At 31.0% G+C, this 19,555-nt stretch overlaps 1 protein-coding gene across 10 annotated transcripts in view; it reads right to left on the reverse strand.

Moving 5' to 3' along the window:
* ZNF451 (zinc finger protein 451) overlaps nt 1-19,555 on the reverse strand; it is a 98,026-nt gene that overhangs the window by 35,496 nt on the left and 42,975 nt on the right. For 5 of the 10 annotated variants that reach the window (XM_074310611.1, XM_074310609.1, XM_074310607.1 and 2 more), the window contains exons 4-5: nt 5,883-6,008; nt 3,301-3,412 (exon numbers count right to left, since the gene is read on the reverse strand). In XM_074310611.1, the coding sequence (XP_074166712.1) occupies nt 3,301-3,412; nt 5,883-6,008 (238 nt within the window). Of the gene's footprint in view, nt 1-1,004; nt 1,051-3,300; nt 3,413-4,122; nt 4,772-5,882; nt 6,009-19,555 lie in introns of those variants that run through there. The other 5 variants (XM_074310616.1, XM_074310613.1, XM_074310614.1 and 2 more) reach the window with 5 other exon arrangements.

Raw genomic sequence — 19,555 nt, forward strand, 5'->3', positions numbered from 1 at the left:
TTCCATAAGGCTTTTTCAAGGCAACAAACACTAATGGAGTAATTTTTAGATATGAACATACATGGCATTAACTGAAATATCTAATTCAATTCAAAGTCATTTAGTAAAAAAAAAAATCTACTGTTATATGACAGATATAAAGACAAAAAATGAAGCTTGCCTTTTAAATGCTTATGTTTTATAATTTTTCCTCTTTTTTTTTTTAAGATAGAGGAAATACATTTACTAGACACTAAATGAGCTTTTAAAAGATTATTTTGTTAGGCAACATGTTCATTTCATATTTATCAATTTGCTTCACATTTTAAATTTTTCTCTAAAGTATCCAAAAGACTTAGGATTATGACGTAACTTTCATAATTGCTTAGCCATGTAATGCTGATTATGTTTTCCACAAGACTATTCTACATAACTACCAGTAGTAATAACTCTGTTGATGAAATTGCAGGAAAAAATAGGGGGAAAGTTAACTTCTCCCCCCAAAAAATCAGTATTTATGAAACAAAATCACATGATTCAACACTTCTCTCATCTGCTACAATTCAAAATTTTGATTTTAATTAGTACCACACTCCAATTTTCAAGGGTACACCGGTCAAATGGAGGTAAGACTGCTATAATTTAAAACCTACTAATGATATTCTCCCATTAAGAGTTCTTAAGACTGGGATAAGCATTATTTATAATAGCTACACTTTAAAAAGGAGGGAATCCTTTAGCTACTGAGAAATGGAGTTTTTCTCAATTAAAATAGGTCATTTAACTCTAGACTCTCAAAAATGTTTCAACTATATTAATTTGGTCTACTCTTATAACAACATAATACAAATGATAAAATATAAGGTAATCTGCAACTCATTATGAAACATTATCTAGCAATGACTCCCAAAGCCCATTTTCACAATGAAGATAAGGACTGAGAAATAAATTTGATATAAAGTTTGGTGGATTGGAAATTAAAAAAAAAAAATAAAAAAAAGAAAAAGAAAAAGAAAAGTACTAACCTTAACCCCCAAGCTCATGCTTCTCAGTACCCGATCAGCCATCAATGAGCTAGGTACAACCTGATCCTATATAAAGCACCAGGTCTTGCATGCATCATAAAGCATGGCTAAATGACACATTTGCTCCCACTTGTCTGCTCAATGAAGGCTATATTATAGTCAGGTATAATTTAATCATGCCAATGTATTAATGAAGTTGTAAGAAGTTAGATGCATACTTATTGTATGTACTATTATAACCTAAGGCATCAAAATAGACATTAAGAAGTGATACATGCCTCGATATGAAGTTTTTGAATTTAGTAAATTTAAGAAGCCATAATGCACAACTCCCTAACATCTAACACTGTTCATAAAAATAAATTTTTAAAGCTTGTCATGGATAATGAAGTCTCTGAAAAGAAGCTTAATTTTGGAACTTGAGTTACCTATCTTATACAATAGTATCTCTAAATTTTCCTTAAAACGTCTTTTAAATAAGTGAAAATATAAGGGGTTAAACAACCCACAATCCTGAATGTCAACAGCAAAGCTGAGCAATGATTATAAGTAGTATTAGAAGGCTATCACTAAGTTGTGTCCCCTGCAAAAAAATCACCTTTACAAATGCAATGGATTTGACTAACTAGAATGACTTTGGAGTGGGGTGATTTGATTTTGTGAAAAGGACATTTGTGAAAACTTAAGTTTTTTCCAACTATTACCATTTCTTTAATTCTAAGCTTTAGCTCTATAGTAGCTATAACCTATAATCTATCTTTCAGTGAAAATGAGCACTGTATAAAGAATGTTTTATAATTGTTTATAATCATCTTGTTGAATTATTTAAACTGTAACTCCCATATAACTCATAACTTCCTGGTATCTAAGGATTTTGAGATCCTTGACCAACTTGGTTGAAATAGGTACTATATGTGAAAAAAGTGTCCTCTACAAGTCAGACTTCTAAAAATTACCCAAGGTATCTGGTTCAGCCTTCCTGTTTCTATTAATTATATAAATTAACCACTTAGGAAATGATTATGTAGAACAGTGTGGCTTCCTATCAAATTAAAAGATGTTACTTAAGCTGATCCCTTTATAAATATTAACATACAACATTTCCAGAAGTTAACTCTAAAAGTTAAACAAAATCTAGGTATGCAAAAACTATCTCAATGGTGGCATATAAAATACATTTCTATAAGGGATTTTAAAACTTTTGAAAATCTGGCTCCAAACCTGCCCCCTCTGGACTTATTTAGGATTATTCTACTGCATAAACATCCTACCTAAATTCCAATTTAAACGGCCTTGCTATTTCTCTGTGTCTTTGCACAAGCTGTCTGTCAATTAAGAAATCACATGCACCTCTCAGAATCATTAGCGTTCTTTAAAGCTTTCAGCCTCTAGCCATAAGTACCTAGCATTTACTTTATACACAGACTTAAATGTACACATACATTTATATGTATAAAAACAGACACATGCATGTGTTTGTGGGTACGTATGCACATGTGTAGAAGAGGAAAGAGAAAGAGATCTCAGTAGTATTGGATGAATTTTTAAAAATCACAATTATGAGACATACACTTAGAAAATATAGTTTTGTCTTTTTTCAGGTGTTTTTAATATGTAGCTTTATTAAGTACTTAACATCTAGGTAAACTGATTATGCCGATAAATTATTTTCTATGTACGTATTGTGGACAAAATACTATCAGCAATCTTTCTATATCAAGGACTGATAAGGTAATAACTAACAAAACCATTACTATTACTAAGGGATAGAAGACTTATTTCTCAAAAACCACATGATTTTACCTCAAAGTAGATAAAATCAAATTTGAATGCAAATGATAAAATGTGAGTATTCAAAGGACAATACAAAACATTTAGTCTTTCCCTTCTCCAACTGCAAGAACTTTTTCTAAGTTTTTAAGTTGCAGACTGGCAACTTTTTTAAAATGAAATTTATCTTCCACATACTTTAACAATATGACAACATTTTAATAGCTTTAAAAAGTACAACAAATATGTAGAGCACATTTAAAATTCACAAAATGTATTAGTTTTTTATACAAGTAGTCTGTGCTTGAAAGAAGATTTTACAAATGGGGAAAAAAATAATGCTGGGAGTAGGGGTGGGGAAGATGCCATTATGAGGTTTTACTTAAATTGGCTTTCAATGGCATGTAATGATTAGCAAATCAAGAGCACAAGCATTTCAGTTTACAAAAAAAAAAAAAAAACAAAAAAAAACATGTGATTCCCAAAATCTTAATAATCCTCACTTTTCTCTTGTCTGAAAAATTACCTGGCATTTTTAGCCACTGGTCCACACACAATCTTGCTGCTTCTGTGTCACTACGGTCTCGAATAAACTCAAGTTCTTGTAATCCATGAGCATGCTGAAAATCTATTTTTTCCTAAGATTAAAAAAAAAAAAAAAAGTCAGATCAACGAATGGCTGTTATACCCCAAGTAAACAAGAATGAATGCTATATATCATCCTTAAAAACAATTGATTTTTTAATAAGTTATTGTAACTATGGCTAAGTGCTTTTTACACAACTTTAAAAAGGTGTATCTTTGATGCTAAATGTATCCTCCTTAAAACAGACATGATTATATTAAAGTTAAAATCATAAACAAGTCATTAGGGAATAGGATAAAAAACTCCTAACTTAAAGTGCTAGATAGATATTGGTTGACTGATCAATCTTTCAACTGGTGGAGTTTAAAAAAGGCTGGAGGAAAAAGATGTACTTCTAAAAAGAATCTTTTTCAGAAGACCACTGAAAATTGTCTATAGTTATGAACTTTAAAAATCAGACCAATTTCTATTGTTTTAAAAAACATTTAAGTCAATATAAAACATAGATGTTAGCATGTATTTCTTTCTATAATATTTTGTCACAAAGAACTAAAGCATTTAAATCCAGGTGCTCCAAGTAAGTTATAACCAAAGGTTATTTTCTAAAGTAAGGAGCATAACCATAAATCACATTCTCTTATAATAACTCTATCATAAAGACTATATTAAGGCATATCTTATAGTCTAGTAAATAAGAAACAAAATCTAATACATTATCTCAGTCTCATATAAAGAAAACACCTGCACATTCTTTTGAAGTACCTTATAATGGAATTTGACCTGTTGACTTAATCTAAGTTACCATTTTTCCTTTATCAAGGAATCACTTCCATTAACAATAAATTGACAAGGCATTACTTGCAAGTTATTGATTCCATCTGCTAGAATGTCAATGAAAAAAGCTGGTCAAATTCATGATGTTCTCCCATCATCATAACTTGATCTTCATTAAGATGATTTATCCACTTTCAATGTTAATTTTTTCATCAAAGCCTCCCCATAAAAAAGAAAACTCCATTTTGAATGTAGAAATATCAAGTTAACCAAGCTAAATGAACTTGGAATAATGCAGAAGATATTTTCCAAGGTATCTTATTACTGCCATTACATGGACACATTAAAATTCTTGATGTTCCACTGTTGTTTCATTGTCCATTTGATTTTGGTTTTGGTAGTCTGGTACATCTGAGATAAAATATAGCCCATAATAGAAGTCAAGGTCTGGAGGAAAAATCATAGTTGGTAATAGAAAATAGATCAAGGCATCTCTGTAGAATTTAGTGAGATTTGATTTAGTAAAAAAAACATCTTTTTTCAAAATAGTTTGATTAATAAATGCTTCCTGAACAGAAAACTAAAGTAAACTCCTGATTTCAGATCCGATGTATGATCCTCTACATGGGTGGAGGCTGAAACTACCCTTGGGTAAACCCTAGTTGTCACAGTGACAGTAAGATTCTCAACGACATCACAACAACTTCATTATCCATGTGGGCATTGACTTTGCTTAGGAAAAGAAGCCAGCACTAGTAAGCTGGGAAATATAGGGAGAAGGAGGACAGCTCAAAAACACTTTCTCTCAAATAAGATTTATTTCATAATCATGGCAAAAGTTTGACTCAAAAATCTAATTTTGGAATAGCATCTATTTAAAAACTAATTCAAAGAGTATAGCAACATTCCTTTTCTAATTTAAGGCAATGAGAATATTTTACTAGATTTATACTATAGGTTTAATTATACACTAAAGTTAAATTCCAGTAAATTTTCTTCCTGATTTTTGACTAAAAAATAATGGTTTATATTAGACTTAAAAAGGCACATTATGATTTACATTAGACTAAGGCAATAACCAAATAAAATAGGAATAGGAAAAACAGAAATGAGAAGTTTCAGTATGAGATTTAATTAGCAAAAGAATATAAAATACTTTGGAATATGTACTATTAATATGTGACAGTGGCAGGTTTATTATTTCAAATAAAATAATTTCACCTAGGGATTTACAATGTAGGTTAAGACACAGGCAGAGAGAGATTTCCTAGCTTTTAATTTGGGCTCAAATTTGTTACAGTGTTTCTCCTAAAATCTTTTCAATGATGGAGCTGCTCCTAAAAGAGAAGTTTATGAAGTTTCTCGAATTCTTTGAAGAAGAGAATATCCAAAAAGTTTAATGCTATGTAGACTCCAACTCCCCCATTTAGTTTAATTTGTCTGTCTTCACTGGAAGTATCCCTTTAATAATTTCTTCTACAATGACAAATCTCATGAATTTCTAATCCTAACTCTTAACACAAATAAAACCCAAAGCCAATTGCTAATTCACCTCCTCCCCCCACTTCCTATAAACATGAAAATGTTCAAATATGCATGAGCTAATAACCTGGAAGAAAAAAGCTAATGGTCCAGTTGTGCTTGAAAATTTAGTTAGGTTTTTTTCTGTCCTAATTTTTTACCTTACAGTACTATAAAACTCAAAATTCTAGATTTTAGTTAAAAAACATAAGAAGTAATCACTTTACCCGGAAGGCTTTATTCTTCTCTTCTTTTTGCTGTTTGTCTACCTCCACATGGCGAGCTAGACGAGCCAAAGTTAAAGCAACTCTATCCTTCTCCTGTTCAACATAGTCTTTACTTTTAACTTTTTCCTGCAAATGGCAAATAATTCATTTAGATATTTTTTTAAGTGCAGCTATAATTAAAGATCTTAATTTACTTTTATCAGTAGCAATAACAAATCTCTCAATGTCTATTATATGCATGGTACTATATTAAATTCTATAATAATTTTAGAGAACAAGGTTTAATGATAAAGATTATCCATCTGCATCATCTTTGACTCTCTGAAGGAGAATATTAACATATTAGCAAGCAAAAAAGCTATATCTACTTCAAGGTTTTTACAAATAAGGCAAAGTTTTAGGTTGCTTTTGCTGCAGGTAAACCCAGAAATGTCATCAGAATTCCACAGAAGAATCTTGTATAAAAGTCCCCTCAACTTTAATTTCTCAACTACTGCCAAGAAGTTAGATAATGAAGTTAGGGTACAGAACAATCTCAGAAATTCCTTTATAAAAAACATTTTTCAAATCAAGAAAATTCATGTATATTTAATGTGCAATCCTTCAGGTGGCAAATTACATCCTTCCAACACTAAAAATCAAACTGTAAGTAAGGAAAGGAAGATGGTACAATCTATAGAAAAGCTTAGCGCTACTATGATTCCTTATGGACCTTAGTTTAAGTTCTTATAATAATTTTATCTACAAGGATCCTTACACAAAAGACTGAACATTCTTGTTAATGTACTTGCCAAAGAAATATCACTGTCCATGTTAGAAATTCTTGTAGTCAACTGCAATAAAAAATTGGAAGGATATGCTCTTATTGGGATTTTAATTTGAAAACAAGTAGAAGAATGCCAATAACTTTATCATCTATAAGGCTAAATGAAAGCCTAAAACTACTACTGCAGATCTTTAAAGAGCAAAAATTAAGATTAGATATAATCGCTTAACCTCTTATCATTAGTCAAATTTTTTGTTCTCAAATCTTTCAGCATAGCAGGTTTTCATTTCTGTTTCAGGCATATGAGATGAGACCTAACTTAGCTATTTGTCCTTATAACTTCTACCAAAAAGATCTAAAATTCAGAGATATCAGAGTCCTTCAATTCCTTTAGACTAAATTCTTTTTCTGTCTTATTATGATTTTTAATCTCTTCACTCTTAACACTTTTCACAGTGCATAGCCAGTTTTATAATAGTTTTCCTCCCTTTTCAATAAGGTTGATAACTCATTTAGCTACCATCAAATATTTTAGAATTGCTGGAATCCTCCCTTATATTACCAGTAGCATGGAGCCAAATACCAACTTCAGATTATACTCACCACCCAAGTTCACTCTTCATTGCTTTTCATGCAGTGAACATAGCTGGAGATGGTTTGGGATTCTACAACCTTAGATATCTAATGTTAATTGGGCCCTTTGGGCACTCTTATCAATCTTTAACAGCTCCTTTCTCTTCCCAGCTGACTGAAGACCTGAAGTGGCTATTCATTCATAAGGAAAGTCTTCTGCATTTTCACTCCAAATTTGTATTACCTTCTTTAAAAAGAAATTTAATAATGGCTTGCAAATTTTATCTTATTTCTAAAAGCTGAACTGAGATTCTGGCTGTTCTTTCAATTTTATTTCTATTTTATATTATAATAATTTCTTAGATTTTATATGTAATATATTTTTAAAAATGTTTTGTTGTTAGTGATTTCTTAAAGGCAGTTAGGTGGCTTAAGAGGAGCAAGTTTTGGCCTGGAGTAAGGAAGAACTGAGTTCAAATCTTAACATAGATACTTCCTAGCTGAACCAACCTAAAAATGTCATTTAATTTGTCTGCCTCAGTAGCTTCAATTGTAAATTAGTATAATAATAGAACTTTCTTTTCAGGGTGATTGAGGATTAACTGACATAGTATTTGTAAAGTAGATAATAAAAATAAGGAAAGGAAAAAACCAATCAACATTTTTAAAATTAAAATAATTAGGATCATTAACAGCTAGCTAATACATTTGAAAAACTGAAAAATGCTTTAACATATATAAAAAAAATATAAAGCCAAAATTAAACATAATAAGAATCAACCAACTCTGTAGGACAAAATTGGACATATCATTAAGTATCTGTCCCATTAAAAAAAAAAAAAAATCAGACCAGACAAATTCTTAAATTAGTTTTTCCAGCCTTTTTAAGGACAAATAATCCCTATGTCACACAGGCTGAAGTAGCAGAAATCAGGCAAGTAAGAGGATTCATATTATCACATAATATAGATGTCTGAACTAAACTAGAAAGATATTTTGAAGTGCTAAAGATACTAAAGGGAGTATGGTTCTCAAGATGCAAGAGAATAGAAGCTGAGAGCTTGCTCCATATGTGAAGTGAATTATGAATATATGCCTCACTCCATTTCTTTTTGGAATTTGATAAATTACTGGAATTGTGAGATGAAAGTAAAGATGATGACACTGAAAAATGCAAGAGCTGTCTTCAACAGAAGGAATAAACAGGGAGGAGTTCTGCTTTAAACAAAAGATTTCAAGATATCTCTAACATTGTCCCCATTTTCTCTTTTGTCTTAAGTCTATAGGGGAAGATATGGAGCTTCTAACTTGTCTCCTGACATATCCTCTCTGGTCCAGAAAAATCATAATGAATCACCAAATTTCAGAATCTGAAGAGACTTCATTGTTATTAGTCAAACAAAACCAGAAAAAGAATACCCACTACAACATACCCAACAAGTAGTCATTCAGCATTTGTTTGAAAACCTGCAATAAGAAGGAAAACATCACTTCCTGAGGCAGGATATCCCACTTCTGGATAATGAAAATTATTAGGAAGTTTCCCTTCATCCAACCTAACATCTAGCTTATTTTCAGCTTTCATGTGCTGTTCTTCCTTTGGCCCTCTGAAGCTAAAAACAAGTTAAACCCCTCTTTTCACAGAACAGAGCTCAGTCTGGAGAAAAATGAGAACATAAAGTCTTAAAAAACATTATAGGTAACGCACAACAGAGTTAAACTAGAGTACCATGGAAAGTCCAACAATATTCCTCTTCTAATAAGTCTAGAGGAAAAAACCTGGAACAAATTCCAATTAGGAAATTAAAAAAAAAATGTAGTGAGATATATTTCTATCCCAGGTTGACACAAAAAAATATTTGGAATGATGACTGGTCAGTCAAGAGCATCATACAGAGAATTCCAGCAGTACAAGCAAAAGGTTGTACAACAGGGCAAAAAAAAAAAAAAAAAAAAAAAGTCTTTAGATCTACCATAAAGGGATGTCAAGTGTAGAATAGACAGTTATGTTCACTATCCAATTGAGTCAGAGATCTAAGACAGACGAAGACACCTTTACCTGGGATAGCATTTGAAGGTGAGAAGCAGATGCTGGTGCTAGATTATTTGCCAAAAAAGGGGGCAAATAAGAAGCAAGCTATAATTCTGTGGCTCTGATCACAGAAATGGAGAGATCTGCAGTTTCAGTTTCTAGCTAAGTCTAAAATCTGCAAAATTGTAATTGGAGTAGGAATCCTAGACCAAGGATGCCTACAGTTCTGTCACTCTGAGCTTACTAGAAAGCTGATAGTAGCTGTGTTCAGCAGCAATTTATTGAAATTCCATAAGGAAAGCCCTTAGAACCTGCTGCTCAGACCAAAGCCCAAGTCAGAGCTCAGACAAGAGAAGCAGTGATCAAACTTTGCCTGTCTTGGATCAGATCATCACTCGGGAAATACTGAAAGTTTTGTAGGTTCCCAGCTTGAGACATGTCCCCAAGACAATGTTGAAAGAAATGATGAAAGGGATGATTTTAGAGAAAGAAATGATAAAAGAAATGATTTTTACAGAAACTTGGGAAGATTTCTATGAACCAATGCAGATCGAAATGAATAAAACCTAAAGAACAATTTATATAATGACATAATGTTGTAAAGGCAGTTTTAAAGACTGAGGAATTTTGACTGGTATATTGATAAATTTCTAATGAGGTTTAATGATGAAACATATTAGCTATCTCTTGATAGAGAGGTGAAGGATTCAGAATTAAGCATGTTTTAGATATGATTAATATTGAACTGTACATTTTTTAACATGTTTTTGTTTTTTATTTCCTCAATTTGGGGTTGGATAGGAAGATGAAGTGAATTTTGATGATTGAAAAAATATTTTTTTTAAAAAAGAAAAAGGAAAGATATTTCCCTTTTGTTTTGTTTTATTTTTGCTGAGGCATTTGGGGTTAAGTGACTTGCCCAGAGTCAACACACCTAGGAAATGTTACGTGTCTGAGACTAGATTTGAACTCAGGTCCTCCTGACTTCAGGGTTGGTGCTCTATCTACTGAGCCACCTAGCTGCCCTGAAAGATGCTTTAATGGATTCATAATATCCATCTCTGAATAAGACACAGATTTTAAGCCTAACTGGCTGGATGCCCCTGGGTAAGTCACCTAGTCCAATGTCCTTACATAACTCTTCATTTTCTATAAAAGATGTCCATCTTTATTAAAAATTCCCTTATATCTATAAATCATTGGGAGAAGATGGAAGGACAAGATGAGGGAAGAAGAGATGATGAAAGAAGTTAGGTAGAATATCTTGTAACAAAAAGCCACATTACATGTAATGAAAAAAAATTAGAAACTTTCTCCCAAAATAAGTACAACTGCCTACTCCTACTACTATTTAACATAATTTTAGAAATACTATCTAAATAAGACATTTAAAAATTAAGAGAAAAAAATAAAGAGTTCAAATTATTTCAAATTTGTAAATGACAAAAATTATATAACTAGAAAATTCAAGACAACAAAAACTTGAAGCAAATTACTTATCATGGTGGTAGGAATGTAACCTTGAAAAGTCACAAACTAGTATATTTCCAATATATTCCGAAAAGAACTGATTTAAAATAAATTTATAGCAACAAACCATTATTAATCTGAAATAAAAAAATTAGTTTACATATAATTATTTTCCAAAGAAAAATGCAAAACACTGACAGATTAAAGAACTAGAAGTATATTCCCTACAAGTGGGTAAAGCAATATTGCACTAATGTTAAAATACAAATACTAATACTAATACTTAGGAAAATTAATTGCCAAACAATCTGAACCGGACCGGATTAAGGAAATGAAAATGGAATGAGTTTCAAAAGGAAAAAGAGACAACTTAGGGCAGTGTTGATACTATCATATTATATATACATAGATGTATAAAAATGTACTTTAAAGTTGTGTATAATAGATTCACAGTTTCTCATATATAATCCTCTATTTTTACATATTGAAATGTTCATATTTGTTCAATTTATAATATAAAACAAAAATAATTTTTTTAAAATGGACTAAACTCTATTAATATGTATTCTGAATTGAGCAAAGTGATAGATTTGCCCTCCTAGAAATTTATTCTAAAAAACAATATTTATCAAAAGCATACAGTACAAAATAAAAACTACAAAAAATTACAGAAAGCAATAAAAAACCAAAAAATAATAATGGGACAGAACAGATATCCCAGAAATAAAATGAAACATACACAAAATATGTAATCTTCAAATAGGTCCAAGAATGTTAACCACTGATAGAAGAAAATAATTTCAATTTCAATTTTGATTCAGTAAGTTCAATTAAAAATAAGGCCAACTTTTAGAAAAACTGAATTGTAATATGGCAAAATGAGTTTATCTCTAGCATAAATGATATAATTATTACAATTTCTATCAATAAATTAATATTTAAAATCTAAACATAAATCAAAATAAAAAGTAACAGACTAGAAACTTTGTAGAATTGTACATGATGAAAAACATACTGTGTAGAATCCATAACGAATTTATATTCACATATGAATATAAATAAGGAAAGTCTTTTTAAATTTTGAAAAAAATTAAATAAATCTAATAAAAGAAATATAAAGAGTTTTCAAATACCAACTCATACTCAACAAATGAGCAAAAAATAATTTTAATCGACAAAACAATTCTATGTTGGCAGAATTTAAATTGATGGAGGTATTTTTCTAAAGTAATTTGCTATAAAATAATCTAAGCTCTTGACCAAATAAAATCCTAAGCAGTATAATTTTTTTAAACTGCAAAAATATTAAAAACTGTATTTTTTAAAGTAAAAAAAAAAATGTACATTCAATGGTTGGAAAATTGTTCTTGTCAATAACAGATTTGTGCAAAAGAAGTTATATTACCAAAATATGAAGAACATAAAGAATTTCAGAAAACATTAAATAATGCAAAATGGGAAAAATCAAACTACAACATATACACTAATTCCATCTATATATACTCTTAATACTCTAAAGGATTTCATCTATGTGGTTATTCCCTCTAGTAATTCAGATTATAACTCGGCCATATAACTATATAAACTCTAGAGTCCCACATAGACATGCATTTGTAAATGAAAATGAGTCAGAATAGAAGAATGTAACAGTAAATATTCTAACTACATAGTTCTAAATATATTTGTATTTTTAAGTTCACAATGCTTTCAACTGTATCTTTAAAAGAATCTTAGAGTATATGATTAGATTGACAGAAACAAGAAGAAAACAAAGACATAGTGACAAAATATTTCCCCATGTCTCTTCCTCACCCCACCCTATCACAGCTCTCTAATAAAAATAACTTATTCTGTAGTAGCAAAAAAGATTTTGATACTACAGAAAAGGACTACATTAAAACAATCTTTCACTATCTTCTAATATGAAGGTGTATCAAAAATATTCAATCCTAGATTTAATAATTTCTTTAATGCTAAGAAATACATACTTGGCTATTGCCTATCCTTTGTTATCTAAGATGACCAATGACTTCACCCTATGATTTAAAAGTCTTCAGTTTTGTACTTTCTGACAGAATCATCAAAGTCCAAGTCCAAGTTCAAATCCAAAATTCAAGACAGAAGTCCAGAAAAATTATGAGGGCTCAAGATGCAGAAAATGACCTGATGTCTTAGATATCTGACCGAACTCTCTCTCAGTGCTCTCTTGGAACAAACTGTTACCGTCTAATCTATTCTCCCAGAGGAACTCTTCACATGTTTGAAGTAGACTCCCTCTGAACTCATTAACTGTTATCCTCACCCCAGTTATGCCACCTGCAAAGATGCAAAGATGAGTTTACCAGGGTGTGGCTGCAGTGTGACCACACTACAACTTCTTAGAGCCACAGGTGAAAGTTGGGTAACAAGTGGACTTTTCTTTAAATTCTTGAGGAATCTCCCATGATGGGGATAGCTGGTCAAAACATATAAAGTTTAGTAATTAAAAAAAAATAAAAATAATTTTTTAAAAAAGTTCCAGACTATGCCCACAGGATTATCACACTATGCATATCTTTTGATCAGGTATATCTCTACTAGATCTGATTTCAAAGAAATTTTTAAAAAAAGAGCAAAGGACCCACATGTGCAAAAATGTTTGTAGCAATCTTTTTTTATGGTCGCAAGAACACTTGGGGAATGGCTGAATAAACTTTGGCATATGAATGGTATGGAATATTATTGTTCTATAATAAGCAGGATGATTTCAGAAAAGCCTGGAGAGATTTAAATGAGATGATGCTAAGTGAAGTAAGTTGAGTGAAGTGAAGAAAACATTGCACATAGTAACACGATGATTATGTGATATCAATTGTGATGTACTTGGCTCTTTTCAGCAATGAGGTGATTCAAGGCAATTCCAACAGATTTTTTTTGGTTGTTTTTGTATTTTTTTCCCCCAAAAGACTTGTGGTGGAAAGCGCCATCTCCATCCAGAAAGAGGACTACAGGGACTGAATGTGGATCACAACATAGTATTTTCACCATTTTTGATGTTTGCTTGCTTTTTGTTTTGTTTCTCTTTTTTTTTTCTTTTTGATCTGATTTTTCTTGTGCAACATGACATGTGGAAGCATGAATAGAAGAATTATATATGTTTAACTATATTGGATTATTTGCTGTCTAGGGGAGAGGAGAGGTGGAAAGGGAAGGAGAAAAAATTGGAATTCAAGGTTTTGCAAAGGTAAATGCTGAAAACTATTTTTGTATATATTCTGGATGAATAGTGAGCTCAATAAGAATAACTACTTACAATTGTATAATGTCTAAGTTTTTGCTGCCTTTGAGGTGTGTATAATATATTTTTTACAACACCAGCTTCACAGCTGAAGAAACTGAAGCACTTGAAAGTTTAATGACTTGCTCACAATTAAAAAAACTTATAAATTGCTATAGGCAAGATTCAAGCCTAGTATTTTTATCTACTATCCTATTGTCAGTTCCAGCTTCTTAGATTTTAGAACATGTACAGATATTTACTGTTTGATATCTTAATATTTATTCTGTTTTTATTGATCTGCAAGATATGTTATGAGAAGAACTGAACCATTTTCATGTTCATAGGTTTATTATAAATAAAACCAGGGACATAAAGAAATAACTGATAAATAGAAGGATGTCTCAAAGGTGGTTCTGATAAAAGCAATAAAAAAGTGGTATACATTAGGATAAAAATGGCCCACTCTGTCCCTTATATCACAAATCCAAAGAAACAAGAAATACCTTATTTCACAGAATACTTGACCATCCTGTTTTATACTCTTACAGTAAGGCTAATAAAGATTACTCCACAGTTTACATGCAAATATACAGTTAAGAAAATGAAGTAGCAGAGAAGTTTTAATAAGAACTTCAGAAGAACAACAAAACTAAAGTCAATATGTATCTTGATGCAAAGGACTTCTTGGTGCTCTAGGCAGCAGAATCACAGGATGTAAAGAACAATACTAGGGAATAAATTGATATAGGTTAGGCACAAGGATACAATGTTAGAAAATGTGGATCAGTATCAAGAAATTAAAGAAACCAAAGACATCAAGCTACTAAAAAGATCTATGCTTGTACATAAGGAATATTTTACTTTCATTAAGAATCAGTTATGAGAAGCCTTAAATGTCTTCATAAAAAATGAATTACAGAAATTCAGAATTAAAAGGGAACTCAAACCATCTATTCTAAACCTTAAATACAAAAAAAACGCTCCATGTCGCATAACCAACAAATACTTAAATACCTTCTGCTTAAAGATCTTGTGAAGAAGAAAATACTATTACCTGAAGAAAGTTATTCCTTTTTGGAAACATTTAAGTATGATAAAATCTTTTAACAATAAGACAAGTATTGTCTCTTTGCATCTTCCACTTACTGTCTATCCTCTGGCCTTCTGAAACCAAACAAAAGAAAGTTAACTCTCTTCCTGGTGATAACTTTCAAATAATGGATTTTCATATCCCACCTGAATTATCTTTTCCAAGCAAATCACGCCCAATTTTTTAAAATAATAGCTTTTTATATTCAAAATATATGCACAAAGATCGTTTTCAACATTCACCCATGTAAAAACTTTGTATTTGCAAATTTTTTCTTTCCTTTCCCCCACTCTCTACCCTAGATAGCAAGTTATCCAATATACATTAAACATGTGCAATTCTTATATATCTAATTTCCATATTTATCATGCCGCACAAGAAAAATCAGATCAAAAAGGGAAAAAAAAAAAAGAAAACAGAAGCAAGCAAACAACAAAAAAGGCAAAAACACTATAATGTGATCCATATTCAATCCCCATAGTACTCTTTCTGAGTGCAGATGACTCTCTCCATGTATTAAAATTGGTCTGAATCAACTTATTGTAGAAAAGAGCCATGGTCATCAAAATTGATCATCACATATTCTTGCTGTTGCTGTGTACAATGTTCTCCTGGGTCTATTCACTTCACTCAGCATCAGTTCGTGTAAGTCTATCCAGGCATCTCTGAAATCATCTTCCTGACTTATCCATTCTCCAACTGATGGGCATCCACTCAGTTTCTAGTTCCTTGCCACTACAAAAAGGACTGAGACAGACATTTTTTGCACATGTGGGTCTTCTTTCTTTTTTTTTAATTATCTCCTTGGGATACAAGTCTAGTAGAGACACTTATGGGTATGCACAGTTTGATAGCTCTTTGAGTATAGTTCCAAATTGCTCTGCAGGATGGTTGGATCACTTCACAACTCCACCAGCAATATATTAGTGTTCCAATTTTATCACATCCCATTCAACATCTGTCATTATGTTTTTCTCTCATCTTAGCCAATCTAAAAGGTATGTAGTGGTATCTCAGTTGTCCTAATTTGCTTTTCTCTGATAGTGATTTAGACTAGAAATAACTAATTTCTTCAGCTGAAAATTGTTCATATCCTTTGATCATTTATCAACTGGAGAATGGCTTGTATTACTGAATCAATTATTTATATATTTTAGAAATAATGCCCTTATCAGAACCCTTGGATGTAAATTTTTTCCCTAGTTTTCTGCTTTCCTTCTAATCTTGTCTGCATTGGTTTTGCTTGTACAAAAACTTTTAAACTTAATATAATAAAAATTATTCATTGTGAGCAGGACCAGGAGATCATTTATATACCTCAACAACAATACTGTATGAGGATGTATTCTGATGGACATGGCCCTCTTCAACAAATCAGTTCCAATAGAGCAGTAAGAAATGAATGAATGAATTGGTTCAATTCATTAAACCAGCTACACCCAGCAAAAGAACTCTGGGAGATGAACTACTACACAGAATTCCCAATCCCTCTATTTTTGTGTGCCTGCAGTTTTGATTTCCTTTACAGGCTAATTGTACACTATTTCAAAGTCTGATTCTTTTTGCACAGCAAAATAACTGTTTGGACATGTATACATATATTGTATTAAACTTATTATACTTTAACATATTTAACATATATTGGTAAACCTGCCATCTGAGGGAAGGGGTGGGGGGAAGAAGGGGAAAAGTTGGAACAAAAGGTTTTGCAATTGTCAATGCTGAAAAATTACTTATGCATATATCCTGTAAATAAAAAGCTATAATAAAAAAAAAATTATTCTTTGTGATCTTATAATGTACACTAGTTCTTTGGTTATAAATTCTTTCCTTTTCTAAAGACCTGAAAGGTAGACTATCCTTTGTTTTTTTAATTTGCTTTTAGTATCAGTCTTTATGTCTAAATTAGGAACCCATTGTGACTTGGCATAACACTCTATACTACTGGGTGTTAGGTATTGATCAATGCTTAGTTTCTGTAAAACTATTTTCCCAGTAATTTCACCTCCAATTTCTTCAATTGATCCTCACAAGGAATATTCACGATCTTAGCTCCCATCCTTTGGACACTCTTAAGCTTATCAATGTTCTAAAATATGATGCTCAGAACAGAATAATAGGAAATATTCTATATTTTAAAACATAGGAAACCAAGCAATTAGACATGGCAGTCATTCTTGAATCAACTGTATACAATGAGATGTATACACTTGATGATTAGAGCAATATCCAAATAAATAACAAACCAGAAGGTAAGAAAATAAGACACAAAAAACATTTTTAGCAGCTCCAAACTAATCTATCTCAATAAATTTTACATATAGAAAATATGAAATAGGCTGTGCTTTATTTATAACTATTTCTAAGAAGTTTCATTAATCCAAAACAGTTGCCATAATGATGAAACCAAGAGCCAAGAAATTTCTGCTTATTAAAAAAAAAAAAAAATCTACTTGTCAAGTAAAGAATCTATCAGGCCAGGCTATTATCAGCAATAGAATAAATATTTACAAAACACCAAGGAAGAGGATTAAACAAAATAAAAGAAAAATACTATGAGCAATATTATCTCAACAAAAAATTGAAAGTAAAAATGAACCTATTTGTGCTTCATGAGATCTAGTTAACCAGCATATAATGAGAATATTCATAAATAATGCTAGAAGGAAGACATCAAGCATCAGGAAAGTGGAACAAGTTTTGTAATAGTGAATTATACTCATCAATATTAATATTAGTAAGAGAACTACTGTATTTGGGGGCAGATAGATGGCACAGTGGATGCAGTACCAGCCCTAGATTCAGGAAGACCTGAGTTCTAATCTGATATCAGATATATATCATACTTACTAGCTGTGTGACAGTGGCAAGTCACTTAATCCTAACAGCCTAGCAATTAAATAAATAACTTACTGTATTTGGAGACCACTACCATTGAATCAAATATGTCCTATGTGAAGTGACAATTGATATTTTAAAAGTTGAAACCAGGAATAGTGGCTGAAGTTGGACAAAATCAAAGAGAAGAAATCTGGAGGTAACAATCTTTTTTTTTTTTTTTTAAATAAGCTTCTATTGATGTCTTTTTAGTGTTTGCATCACTATAATTTCCCCCAAGATATCTTTCCTTGCCTCTCCCAAAAGAGCCATCTCATATAACCATTTCTTTTAAAAGAAAAAAAAAAAAGCAATAGCAATACAATGTATTTAAAAAGTCTGAAAACATAAATAACATATGGCATTTGTAGTCCTCACCCATCTGCAAAGGGGAGAGGGGAATCAATGGTGTGCTTTAAATATTTTACAATCAGTTTGCCCCTCCTCCCAAGATGCATACATGAGTTTATTATAAATTTTACTGATATAATGGATGAGTAGTATACAATTTACAAATAACATGTCATTCTTCATTGTAAATTCCATATAGTCAATTGATTCTCATTGATTTTTTTTGCCAAATTCTTATATTTGAGGCCAACAATTTATGATTTGACAAATGAAATTGCATTCCAATAACTTAGCACTTATTTTCTCCATGAAGTCATCATTAAATCTGATGTTATCTACTGTTAAACTATTTCTCATCTCCATACAAATTATATTCATTAAACTGAGACTTCTTTCAGTTTCAGCACTACAGATTGTGCTTTTATTTACTACCTTTTAAATAGTTATGGGGATTGGAATAGTGTTTGATTCTACATTATTACCTAAAAAATTTCCCCAAAATATTCAAATCAATTTCATGTTTTAAAATTTCACTTCAATGATACAATCTTTTTTTTCATCAGCTATCCATAGTGAATTTAGTTTTGCATAAGACCAAGTATACTAGTTTTAATAAATCAAAGTAATTCATCTTTGTTTTATCTGATAAAAATAATTAGGAATATTCATTGGAAAATATAACTCAATCCTAAGGACATTAGATTTACTATTTTTGAATCATATCTCTTTATATATCTGACTTAGTTAAATCTTCAAATTGGGTTCATGCTTGTATTACAAATCTCCAAAAATTTCAATGTGCTTATGGAAAAAGAGTTACTTTCTAGACTTTCTGAATGTTAGCCGATTCCTATAATGCAGTTCAAAATGATGAAAATTCTTAAGAATACCAATCATTAAAAGCAAGGTCTTATACAAAAATCGACATTAGCTAATATTTTTTGCCATACCAGAGTAAGAAACAAGGAAAATATACATATAATGCAGATTATACCTTTCATATATTTCTGTCTCAATACTCAACCAATTTTTAACAATTTCAATTTTAGGTTTCTTAGCTACAATTTCTAGTTCAGATGGATTTTTATTAGTTTGATGAGAAGTACAATGCATTTTAACCAGAAATATTTTAAAATAACTTGCTTGAATGATTTTGTTCAAATATTAAATTTACACATCACTAATTTAAAATAGTGTGAAGTGATGATTTTCTAATAACTTCATATCTACTCCAGACTTTCTTCCCAAAGTACAA

This window comes from Sminthopsis crassicaudata, chromosome 4 (assembly GCF_048593235.1).
Source record: "Sminthopsis crassicaudata isolate SCR6 chromosome 4, ASM4859323v1, whole genome shotgun sequence".
Classification (NCBI taxonomy): Eukaryota; Metazoa; Chordata; class Mammalia; order Dasyuromorphia; family Dasyuridae; genus Sminthopsis; species Sminthopsis crassicaudata.